This window comes from Nomascus leucogenys, chromosome 13 (genome assembly GCF_006542625.1).
Source record: "Nomascus leucogenys isolate Asia chromosome 13, Asia_NLE_v1, whole genome shotgun sequence".
In the NCBI taxonomy this organism is placed as follows: Eukaryota; Metazoa; Chordata; class Mammalia; order Primates; family Hylobatidae; genus Nomascus; species Nomascus leucogenys.
The window spans coordinates 52,670,398-52,683,684 of NC_044393.1; the positions used below are offsets into that span (position 1 = coordinate 52,670,398).

The 13,287-nt window shown below is 36.2% G+C and overlaps 1 protein-coding gene across 3 annotated transcripts in view; it reads right to left on the minus strand.

Moving 5' to 3' along the window:
* Positions 1-13,287, minus strand: part of RELN (reelin) — a 521,226-nt gene that overhangs the window by 192,372 nt on the left and 315,567 nt on the right. For all 3 annotated transcript variants that reach the window (XM_003268163.3, XM_030826362.1, XM_030826363.1), the window contains exon 12: positions 3,418-3,569. In XM_003268163.3, the coding sequence (XP_003268211.1) occupies positions 3,418-3,569 (152 nt within the window). The remainder of the gene's footprint in view (positions 1-3,417; positions 3,570-13,287) is intronic.

A 13,287-nucleotide genomic window follows, 5' to 3' on the forward strand; every position in this document is an offset into this window, starting at 1 on the left:
GTTGTGCTGCCCTAATTGCAGTAAAAATTCAGAGAAAAGGGTACAATGTGAGCTAAAAGAGCTGGGCATATAGCAGATGCCTAGTAAATATTCGTTGGAGGAACGATAAATACATGAATGAGTTGATGTCTGTTAGGTTATTCTTTGTCTAATTCACTGCATTCTGGTTCTAAGAACAGTGCTCTATACTGGTCCTCAATGAATGTGTTGAATACGTGAATATATGAATAAAGGAAATAGACATTGAACTGAAGTTTGAAAGTTGGGCAAGTTTTCCAGAAATATACTCACAGCAGACTGATACGAACCAAGGGCAGAACATATAGTCAGGGCCTGAGAGGGACAGAGTGTGATGTAATCCAGATTAACAATCAGTCTGATTTTCCTAAGGTACTGTATTTAGTGAAGGGCTACTTACAACTATCTCATTCTAAATCTCTTTCCATATGGCTTTATTTCCCATCAGCCAACAAAGTTTTAAAGTATTTTCTATAGGTCCAGTCCTATCCTATCTATTCTCCCCTATCGTATCCTATCATATCCCATCCTACCATAACCTACCCTATCCTTACTCTACCCTATGCCACCCTACCCTATCCTATCCATCTATCCTATCCTAAAAACACCTTTCCTGGGTGCTGCTGTTTCCTCAAGATCTGGTCCCCATTTCTTTTCTTCTCTCTACTGATAAAACTCTTGAAGTAGCCGTCCTCCTCTTTCAGTGACACATTTTTATTTTTATTTTAATTTTTATTTTTAACTCCATGCATTATACTTGGGCTTTCCAGGCACCACACCATTGGGGAAACTCTCTCCAAAGTCACTGGTGGCCTCTCAGCCCTTATCCTGGTTGAACCCTCTCTCTCTGTGGCATTCCTTACACTGTTGATCATCTCCCTGCCATACCCCCCGAACCACTGTCTTCCTCCCTCCCGTAGGCTCCAATGACACCTTCTGCCCACCTCTGTTTATGTTCTTTCTCAGTCTCCTTTAGTACTATTTTCCCCTCTACCTACACCTAGATGAGGGTTCTCCCTAAGAATTGTTTGTCTTATGCTACCTTCTGCTTGGGAGAACATAGCAGTTCCAGCAGCTCCAGTTATCACCTGCATATGGATGATTTTCGAACCTGATTCAAATCCTGAATAGAATTTCTCCCTTCATATAGCATTCCAGAAACCTGATCTTAACATAAGTAACATCAAAATATTCTATTCCACACTTACTCTCTTATACATATATTTCTTTTCTAAACCTAGCAACCCTGCCCTAACTGATCTCTTGCCCTTTAATTTCTGATTATTTCAATCTTCCATCATACTCCTGCTAAAATTACCTTTCTAAAACACAAGTGATAATGTAATGCTGAACTAACAGGAATTTTCTGATAGCTGCATACTACCTAGAGAAAGAAAATCCAAACTCCTTAGTAGGAATTAAAGAAAATCACTACTCTGGCTCCAATTTGCTTTTCTAGTTCCATCTTACATGCTTCCACTTATCTATATTGGGAAAATCACCCAGCCCCAAACATATGACATACCTTTATTCTTGTGCCTTTTTTTCATAATGGCTTAGCTTGGAATTCTCTTCCTTATATTTAAGTCATGCCCATCATTCAAGGGTGAGTTCAAATGCCATCTCCTTCTTGAAGCTTTACCCTAACCCCTCCACTGCAATTACAGCTTCCTCTATGCTCCCATAGCATTTCATTCCATTACAGTACACTGCATTCTACCTTATAGTCAGATGGTACTTGTGGGTGGGAACTCTGATTAATTTTTATATCAATACAACAGAGATATACTGAGTCTAAATATTTATTTGGCAGGTTTGAATGCTTTTCATACATTAGCTCATTTGACCAGCAACTCTGTGATTTAGCTGACATTATTCTCCCCATTTGTATTCTCCATATATCCTAGCTTAAGGCTGTATATTCAATAGGCACTCCTTAATGTTTTAATTGAATGAAGAGGCTTTTACTTGGGATAATGTACTTCTTTGGGCTCATTCAAATCAATTCCCCATCATAGTCAGTACTGTTTTAATTCATTGATTAATAATATGCGTTGTTCCAGAAAAAATTAAAGACTAATCTCTTATATAAAGACAATTATATAAAGGAACTTATATAATGATGACTTAGTCCCACATAAATCACCAAATATGGTTATTATAATAAAATCAAAATATGGTATGAAATACATTGTGTCAAAAATGGGGAAAAGGGAAAAAACTTAAATTAGGCTGGCATACTAAATGTTTACTACAACTTTTTTGGAGGAGGGCTTAAGGTTTTCCAGGAATCCCTTTTGATAAAATGAGAGCCAGTTTGAATTCTAATTATGTAAAAAAAATGAGCTCTGGGCCTTTAAATATACAAACCAGTTCAGAGTGAAGGTGAGGTTATCTTTAAATGTGAGACTACATTACTTTATTTTATATGCACAATTTCTCTGTTATCAAACAGATAATTATGGAAAATGAGTTAGCATCACACAGGTAATATGCTTGAGAGCATGATACAATCTGAGGTTTCCCATGCAACCCTGAGCTGTATGATTATCAAAAAGGTGAAGTGAGGAATACAGGAGAAATAAATCTTCAATGCTGAAGTTAGATTCAGGAGATCTGTTTGTCCTGATGAACTGACATCTTTGCTAGTAAGTTCAATGGTAGACAGTGTTTATTTCCTGTTTCACTTCCAGAGATTGCCTGTGCTTTTCCAGTCACTCAACAAAGAAGGCATGTGACACCTACTCACATTTCTGGAATGACATCAGTGAGAGAATATGTAACTGTGGCTCTTGTTGACTAAAAGGATTAATTTTGGAGGTCACAAAGTTCAACCTTCTAACTCCTTTTTGGGTAATTTTCCAACTATCTTTATTTGCTCTACAATACTTTGAAGAAAACTATAACTTATGAACACGTTTTTCTTAATGTGTTCACAAACATACTAGAAAATAGAGAGTATTATTAAAGTATTAACCTAAATTTCTCGGCTTCCTACTACAAAAGAGTTATGCAATGATCAGATATTCATGAAAACAAAGGCTCACCTTGATGACTAGTTTTGGGGGGAAGCTAGGAAAAAGAAATCGCTTTGTTTTAGCTTATCTCTCATTGTCTTTTCAGCTATGACCATGGAGGGAGAGGTGGAAGGAAGGTATTATGGCATTTCTTCTTCAGGCCTCATCATGGCAAGCCATGATTAGATCTCTTTAGGCTGGCTCCAGCAGGGCTGGCCTGAAACACGGGGGAGTACCACAGGCTTCTGCTCTGTCTAGAGAGCTCACATTTCATGAATTTTCATTTTATGTAGTTGACAACAAACAATCTTACTTCCTCAGGAATAGGTGCCGGCCTAGGATTTGCCCCAGGGTGAACAAAGTTTGTGCAAAATGTACTTACCCATCACAAAGTAAAACCTCAGGTTCCCATAACCGGTAGTGTCCATGGATGGAGTGCATAATTTCCTCTCTCCATCTTTGAGGAAGACCATTGATAAGCCTGATTCTATTGTTCCACATTCCGTACCAATGACAGCTCCCAAGACATCCCATCTAAAAAAAAAGGGGGGGGATTAAGAGTTAGAGTTAGAATATTAAGTCAAATCTTTATAAAGCATAACATTATGTTTTTAGTGAAGGACACTTACTTAGTAATGAATAATTCTGAAATACAGATATGGCACTTTATTTAGGTAATGAATAAACTTTAAACACAAATTTTAGGTAGTGAATACACTTTAAACACATTACATTCACAGTTATAGTTTTCCTGTAGAGGGATGAAGATGAATTTCATCAATATTGTATATGGTGTGTCTACTTGTGATCAGAGCCATGCTCCAGACTGAGATACTTTTTATTCTTTAAGTACTTACAACAGTTGAGTTGGGAAATCAATGAACTAGGGAAACAGTGAATTATAAAGACAGACTCATAATATAAATACTTGTATGATGTTTTACATATTGAAAATAGTAATAGAATGAAAAGTCATAAGAATTGGCAAAAGTCTAGCAAGTTTTCAAAGAGGAGATGGGATTTAAACTGGGTCTCATCAAACAGCTAATTGGATATGTAGAAGAGAATAAAAATAACTGGCTTTTATTGAGTGCTAACTACCTGGCCAGATTCTTTTCTAGGGCCTTTACACATTAAAGTCATTTAATTCTCACAGTGACTCTATGAGATAGTCACCATTACTACCCCAATTTTAGATGAAGAAACTGAGATGAAGAGAGGTTAAGGATGACTAGCAAAGGAAGAGGACAGTATTCAAACCCATGCAGTGTGACTCCAGAGCCTGTGCTCTTACCACAGTTGCATAATGTGTTGACGAAATCACATGAGTATAGGCTAAGAAATGGGAATGACCAGAGGGCACCGTGGCTCCGCCTGTAATCCTAGCACTTTGGGAAGCCCGGGCGGGTGGATCACGAGGTCATGAGATCAAGACCATCCTGGCTAACAGGGTGAAACCCTATCTCTACTAAAAATACAAAAAAAATTAGCTGGTGTGGTGGTGCATGCCTGTAGTCCCAGGTACTCGGGAGGCTGAGGCTGAAGAATGGTGTGAACCCAGGAGGCGAAGGTTGCAGTGAGCCAGCTGAGATTGCACCACTGCACTCCAGCCTGGGTGACAGAGCGAGACTCCATCTCAAAAACAAAAAAAAGAAAAAAGAAAAAAAGAAAAATGGATGACACTATGAACAGCGCAGAAATCAATAGACCTGGGTGGAGGATGTGTGTTGGGGAAGAGTAAAAAATACATTTTAACAGTACAGTGGAACAAATCCATAGAGAGTTTGGAAAGAGGGGAGTTCAGACTCTATTTAGTAGACACTCAAGTGATATTTCTAAACTGCATATATGATTACATCTCTCCTTTGTTTAAAGTCTTTCAGGGGCTCCCCCATTGCTATCTGGACAAATTCCAAGTTCTTTAATGCAGAATATGCAGTCCTTCTTGCCCTGGCCCAAGAACATTTCTAGCACAATCTCTCGCCTTGTACCATGTCTCTTCTGCCTTGTACCCAAAATCTTTTGCCATATAATGTGAATTCAAAGTCACTAAAACATTCTCTGTCAGCCCTCTGAATCTTAACTTATTGTCTATCAAACAAACTCAGGGTCATTCTTTAAGATGTCCTTGAAATATCAAACACCTTTCTGTACAGTCTTTCCCAAACTTCCTGGCTCCTCCTACACAGCCCCACCACTCCATCTCAGACTCAGTTAGATTCTTCCTTTGTGAACTCATTTCTCACGGTACACTGCCATTGTTTCTTTACATGCCTTTCTTTATCCCTAATATGTCAGCTCCTAAGACAGGATCTGCATCTTATTTTTGTGTCCTTAGAACCTAGCTCAGTGTTCAACACCCAGCATATCCTCAATAATTCTTGTTGAGTGATGGCAGGATTAAGGGATTCCATCTTTAGAAAATAAATGAAACCTGTAGAGTGCCCTGACTGTATCCCGTCCTCACTTTACTCTGCTTTCTCTAGTCACATCCTTGCCCTATCCTCTGAGACAATTCATGCCATTAGCACGAATTGGCACAAACTGGAAAGCAGCCTTTCCAATTGGCACATTGGAAAGCACCCTCTTCTGTTCCTGACCACACATCAGGCAGGTCTGACCACCACTTCCACTCAAAGTCCCCTCGTACTTGTACTTAATGCCTATTGCTACTATTGCTGCCAGGCTTAGGCTTTGGTACTGAATCAACTTATAGTCATAGCTCTGATGGTTCAGCCTCCTCTTCCCCTTAGATATTTGCTACACCATCTGCCTGTAGCAAGGCAGATGGTGTAGATCTGCCTTCTATCCAAGCCCTGCAATGACCACCTGGTCTTTAGCTTCTCTGTTAGTCTAGGTTCTAGGCACACACTTTAAACGCCCAAAATATTCAGAGAGGTTTTCAGGTTTAGATCTCTTTTAAAGACTCACAGGCCTAAATGAATGCTCTTATATAGAGGCCTGACCTCTATGCCCCCAAGTGCCTCTTCCCTTACTCATACTCTTTCTCCACTCTTGCTACCAGTCTATCTGATTCCTCTTCCCTTGCCTTTTCAAGGCAGACCCATCTGTTGCTACCCAAGTCCCGGTTGTGTCAGTGAGAAGTGAAAAACAAAGTAGAAGGTCAAAGACAGCTCCATGGTTAGGGGAACAGGTATTTACAGCACACCACATTCAAGAAGACTCTGAAGCTAGTCAAACAAAAACCGTGCAATACATGTTGGCTATAACAGAAGTCACAAACTGGTGTTTGGGGGAATGACCATAAGCTTTTGATAGACATTTAGGTCATTTCTTTTTTGTTATTATTAACAATGCTATATAAAAAGGTCCTTGTGTGTTTATATATGCATGTGGGAGTTTCCCTATCAGCCTTTCTTAACTGGTGTCTGTGAGAGAAATGAGTCCTAATGCCCCAAGGCACCCATTATATTAGTGAATTGCTTTTTCTCTTTTGTATCTAGAATCGCAGGTGCACCTGCTTTAGGAGAATTGAGAACGTAGCCAGATCATTTTCTGTGTTCTGGGGTTATCACAAAGAATCTCTGCTGAGAAAGGCTGGTAGAGTATATATCTGGAAATGGAGTTGCTGGGCAATGTGGTACTTCATTATTGCTCTTCAAAATGGTTGGATAAATTTATGTTTCCACCAGGAGGGTAGAAGTTTCCTGTTTCCCCACAAGCTTGCCATCACTTCGTTTTGCCAAGCTTTTAAAATTTGGCCTATTAGATGATTATGAAATTTTATCTCACCTTTGCATTTACATGATTAGTAGTGAGGCCAAATATATTTTCATGTTTATTGGCCAATTGGGGTTACTCTTATCTTGAGTTGCCTATTTATGTCCATTTTGTATTAAGATCGCTCTTTTCTTTCTCTCACTTTCTTATGACTTGAATTCTTTATATATTCCAGGTAGTAATCTTTTCTTGGCTATCTGTATTGTACTATTTTCACTTTGTTTATGTGTTGTTGGATGTATAGATGAGTTTTAATTTTAATATAGTAGAATTTATCTATCTTTTCTCTATGCTTTGTGCCTTTATCTAATTCTCTCTTACCCTCAAATCATAGAGATACTCGTCTATATTTTCTTCTAAAAGTTTTAAAGCTTTGCTTTTCACATTTAGGTGGTTTTAATGAACCTGAAATTGATTTGAGGTAAGGAATGAGTTTGAGATCCAATATGGTTTTTTCTATATAGATAGCCATTTATTCCAGAACTGTTAACCATTTGCCCTAATTATTGGTAATGCTACTTCTGTCACATAACAATCCCCTATAAACATGAGTGTTTCTAGAATTAACTTGTCTCTCTTTTTTCCTCCATTAGTCTATATGTCCATCTCTGTGTCCAAACCAATTTAAATATCATACATATGGTATATATATATTTTATCTGTATATGTAAAATAGCTCTTGATAGCTGAGCTCCCTGTCCCTCAGCCACATCTTTCACTTCTTCACAATTGTCTTGGCTACTCTTGCCCTTGTTAACTCTTCCTAATGAATGTTAGAATCACTTTGTTGAGTTCTATTAAAAACCCTACTTGGATCTCGACAAGAATCTGATGTCTCTTTAGTTACTGATAAGAAGTTATCTATTGAATTGTTGCTCCTTTGTAAATAATCTGTCTGTCTCTCTGGTTGCTTTTTTGTCTTTGGTATTCTAAAATTTTTCTGCAGTGTATGTAGGCGTAGGTTTATTTTTTCTATGGAAACTTGGTGTACCTTGTCAGTTTGGGGATTCGAATCTTTAATCAGGTCTGGAAAAATGTAAGTCACTATCTTTTCAAATATTAACTATCCTCTATTCATTCTATATTCTTTCTGGAAATTCTATGGGACCTGTATTGAAATGTCATATTCTATTCTCCATGTCTCTCACTCTCTCATTAATCTTTATTTCTTTTTATATTGCATTATGTGTTTTTTTCTCAGATCTGTCTCTAGTTCAATATACTAATTCTCTCTTCAATTCTTTCTATATTTTTACCTTTATAGTTAATATTTAATTTCTATCACTGTATTTTTCATTTTAAAAAGTTTTGATTTTTTTATTTTTTAATTTTTTTATTTTTTTTCAGAAATGGTGTTGCTCTATTGTTCAGGCTGGAGTGCAGTGGTGCAATTCATGGCTCATGGTAGCCTTAACGTCTCGGGCTCAAGCGAACCGTCCACCTCAGGCTCTCCTCAGAGTAGCTGAGACAAGGAGGCACCACCATGCCCAGGTAATTTTTGTATTTTTCCTTTTAGAGATGGTGTTTTGTCATGTTGCCCAGGCTGGTCTGAAACTCCTGGGCTCAAGCAATCTACTGATGTTGGCCTCTCAAAGTGCTGGGATTACAGGTGTCAGCCACTGTGCCCCACTTCTTTGATTCTTTTTAATATTTGCTTGTTCTTTTCTCATAGTATCCTCTTCTTTCAAAATGACTTAGATAAAAAAAAATCTTTTAAATCATTTAATCATATTTATCTCATATCTCTGTTATCTCAATTGGAATGCACTTATTGTTTGTCATATCTGATGACTCCTTTTTGGTGAATCATAAAATCACATAGATCATAATTCTTGTTGCGAGCTCATCTTTAGTGGACTTATTTCCAGTGTTAATTTTACACACTGTGTGTGGAAGAAATATTTTTACAAAGGGGTTTTGCATTTGCGTTTGTGAGCATCTTGGAGGTTCCCTGGTCCTGAATTTCTTTTTACATTAATTCCTCAGTTTAGAATTTTCCCACCACCTGGGTGAAATGAATGTGAATTTCACATTTGTTTGGAGTTTCCATTCTTCTGGGAGATTTTTTTTCACTCTTGAATCAATGAGAGAAGTTGTTATCCTAATTTCTTCTTTATGGAGAAGGAGCTCTTCAGGGTCCCATGTTTATACAAGAGTAACCGTTCTATCTGTCATCTGCCAAAGATCCTGTGTGAGTATTTTTAACTCTAATCTTCAGCCTTTGATTACATATGTTCAGTCCATCCTGAACTGCCTAAGTTTCAGCTAATGGCTTATTATTCAGGTTTTTAATTTCCCTTTGTTTTAGGTATCTGCTCATTTCCTCCCCTATCCTAGGGCCACATATTGAAGAAAATTATCATACTTGATCCAACATTTCTATGGATTTGCAGAGGAAAAGGAATTGCATGAGCTCAGACAGCCTTGTTGTCACAGCTTCAAATTTTCAGCTGGCTGATTACTATTAGCAATGATGGGGAACTAAAAGAGGTAAGCTAATTAGTTCATTTTAGGCTCTCATTTAATTATGTCATCAGGAGTGTTAACAAATTAAAGGACGATGTCATCTTTCAAATCAGCAAGCTTCTCTTTTAGAGTAGGTTCAATTTATTTTAACATGTTAAATAATCAATTTTTAAATGTAGCCTGGTTATTAACTTTTTTCTTGTTTCTAAATATCCCTGGTGACATTATATAAAAAGCAATTTTATAAATAAAAACAATTGTTAGTTACTGAACATTAATAATTATCCTAAGGCATGAAGATATGTTTCTTTTCAGGAAAATAAATATAATGTTTATTAGCCATAATTTCTTCATCCAAAGCTTATATATCAAAGTGTCTCTAAGCAATGTATTTAAGCCACAGGCTCAGTTCTCAATATATGGACAGTAGTTTTATTAAGTTTCATTAAGCAGCCAAACTTTGTTGGAAATCATGATATGCAAACAGAATTACAGCTATTTTAGGTAAATGTTTAATCATTCTAGTTTTTGAAAACATGTATATTTATTCCTTGCACAAAGTTTATCATGTATACTTACTTTAGAATTAGTTAATTCTATTTTCAAAGCAAAGACTATCCAGGGAAATAATTTTTAGCAACAGCAAACAAATAGCATATATCTATAATATCACACATTTGGCAACAGATATCAAAGGAGATATGTGAATTATTTTAAAATACATCGCAGGCTGGGAGTGGTGGCTCATGCCTGTAATCCCAGCACTTTGGGAGGCCAAGGTGGGTGGATCGCTTGAGGCCAGGAGTTCAAGCTCAGCCTGGCCAACATGGTGAAAACCCGTCTCTACTAAAAATAGAAAAATTAGCCGGGCGTGGTGGTGCACACCTATAATCCCAGCTACTCGGGAGGCTGAGGAATGAGGATGGCTTGAACCCGAGAGGTGGAGGTTGCAGTGAGCTGAGATTGCACCACTGCACTCCAGCCTGGGTGACAGAGGGAGACTCTGTCTCAAGTAAAATAAAAGGTATGACATATAATTATATATGTATAATTGTATACTTTGTATAATTTATGAGAGAAGTTTGATACTTGCATCTTGTCTTTAATATTTAAAAAGTTGAAATATTTGTTATTTTAAAACCGATTTCTCTTTAGTTTCTGGCCATGTCTAGTTTGGCCTTTGTTATTCACACAATTAACTGGTCTACATTTGGAAGAAACTGGGACACACAAGGGTAAGTGGCTTGCCTAAGGCCAATCACCTGTTCAGCTCTAAAATTTAGATATTTTCTTTCTTGATTTGCTCTGATTTTCTTAGTTACAGTTGTAAAAAGGATATTATGTATGCCAGGATGATTATGTTGAACCATCCCAGTTTATAATAGATTTGGGACAAAAATATTAGAAAATTCTTTTAAAAAATTTTTAACAGATTACATCAATCATTCAAGGAGCAAGCACATGGAATAGTAACTTTTTGAAACAGCTCTTAATAGTATTGCATCATTCGCAAATTAACCAGGAGCCTCTCTTGACGCATACAAGAAAATTTCACACTGGTTCATTGGTCTTTTGCTTGCTCCATTTATCCCAATTAAACCACTCAGCCTACTGATCCACAAAGCAAGTTAAGGTTATAAATGATGCAGCTGATGACTCCTTTTTGATATCTATCTGCTTTAGAGTATTTTTAAAGTGAAAAATTAAATTGAAAAAGAATTTTCATGGACTAAAAGAACCTTCTATTTAAGTGAGAAATGAGATTAGTAGCCTTTTTCTTTTATTTGTCGTAAATGGAAAACTTTTCTAGATTAATTGAGTTATTATCACTTCTACCACAACATTGTATGAGATATGATTCAGACCGTATAATAACTTTCAATCTTTATTTAAGTCTGACATACCCATTTTTTTCTCTGTTAGGTTTTATTTTTCCCAGCTAACTGTTGGAAGATAACAAAAGTGAAGTTACTTCCTTTAGAAATCCAAATATTTATAATCAAGTAAAATGGGAAGTTTAGCCTACTTTGAAGAGAAAAAGGCAGAGATAAATCTGCTTTACTGAATTTTTACAAGATTCATGTTTTGCAAAAGTCCTGTTGCTTTGAATAACTTACTTTGCATTTATTAAAAATTCAGAAGGAGCCTGTTACAGCACAAGCTCGTTCTTTCATGAATTTGTATAAACACTGGCTCAAACATGGTTGGAGGCAAAGTATCCTTAAGGAGATCCCAGAGGTCTTATCAACTACTGGGGGACTTCAGGTAGAGTCTTTACTCCCCAGACTTCAAAGTCCCAATTTACAAGGTCACAAAGCTGTGGTCATTTCCAGTTACAAAAATTATATAGTCCCTGACTCTCTCCAAATATAATAATTACATGAAGTAAAATTATAATATAACCAAATCTTTGAGACCAGTAGTGGTTATTTGAGGAGCTCTATAGTTCTGCCAATATCTCGGATGGCATGGCAATTTTCCTCCAAAGGTATGTTACTTCTCTGTGGTTTAAATTACGCTTTCCCTAAGGAAATGCAGTTCTATGTGAAGTGCATTTGAAGGAATGTCTGCCTGAGGGAGAGAGCTCTCTACAACGCAGCAATTTATATTTATTCTTTTATGATTAATTCTAAAATTAAAAAGCCCTTAACTTATTTATTATAAATACAGTGGTATCTATTATTTATTGCAAATAGAGTGAGGTGAAGTTGGAGCACAGAAAAAGTTTTCTAATCAATAAAATGCCTTAAGGCAACTCTGTTCCTTAGAGATAGCAAGGTCACAATAATATTTAATTTATATTTTTAAAATAAGGCTTTCTGTTTTCTCTGTCATTAAAAGAGTAATATTTTTGTAAGCAAAAAATACTTTAAAGAGGTGTCTTAGCTGGAAAGCTGATGGTCTTCTCTATCAGGTGTTTTGGAATGCTTTGTAACTAGGATTAATTATATTTTAACCAGCTCATACTTCAATACTTTTAAGAATGATATGTATTCTTGGTAGGGTAGCTTAGCAATAACTATCAAAACTGAAATTATATACCTACATAAGTATGTATATGTGTGCATACACATCTGATTATCTAGTTTTCCTTTTCCTTTTAGGAACTTACCTTTCAGAAATATTTTAACAAGCACACAAGAATGTTTACTACAATATTCTTTGTCTATCAACAGCGGGTTCAGTTAGATTAACTGGCCTTTGTGAAATAATGAAGATCTATATTTATTGACTAGAAGGGACTTTCATAATATGCTAAGTTTTGAAAAATCAAGTTGAAGTATAATATGCAAAATATGATTCTAGTGTTTTGCAGGGTTTTTTTGGTATCATCATAGAAAAATTTCTGAATGACTATGCGCCAACAGCTTAACAATGAAGAATGGTAATTAGCATGGGGGGGAAATTTTAGACTTTTACTTTGCTCATTTTCTTTGCAGTAAGCAAATAATTTCCAGGAAAAAGTCAGGCATTCAGTTTATATGAATTATAATTCAGAGTGAAAATTTAATTTATCTCATTATAGGTTGATGACAATATTAAGAATATGAACATAGGAATTAGAGATCTAATATCTTAGCCAGATCCTTTCCCTACTAATATTAGCATAAAAGGCACTAAAAGTAATGGAATATTTCATATTTTCTATGAAATTTTAAATTATATTATCCAGAACATATTAAAACACCTAAAGTTGGCAACTTTAAGTATGAACTAAGATCCAGAATAAAGCCTGGCTATAAGATCCTATATTGACCAAATTCATAGGGTTTTTTAAAAATCTCATATAAATTCTCTGAGGTTGAAAAAGTTCATTACATTGATTAGGTCTATATTTGGGATGGATGCTCTGCTCTTTAATAAGGGATATGCCATGGGTAAACACCTTCCTCATTCATTTATATTCATGAGGTTTATCTCCAGTATGAGTCCTCTGAAGTCTAGCAAGACGTATACTTTGAATGAAGCCTTCTCCACCTATCATTGCATTTATAGGTTCTACCTCTAGCATAACAGCTTAGATGAAGGTAAAAGGATGAGCTCA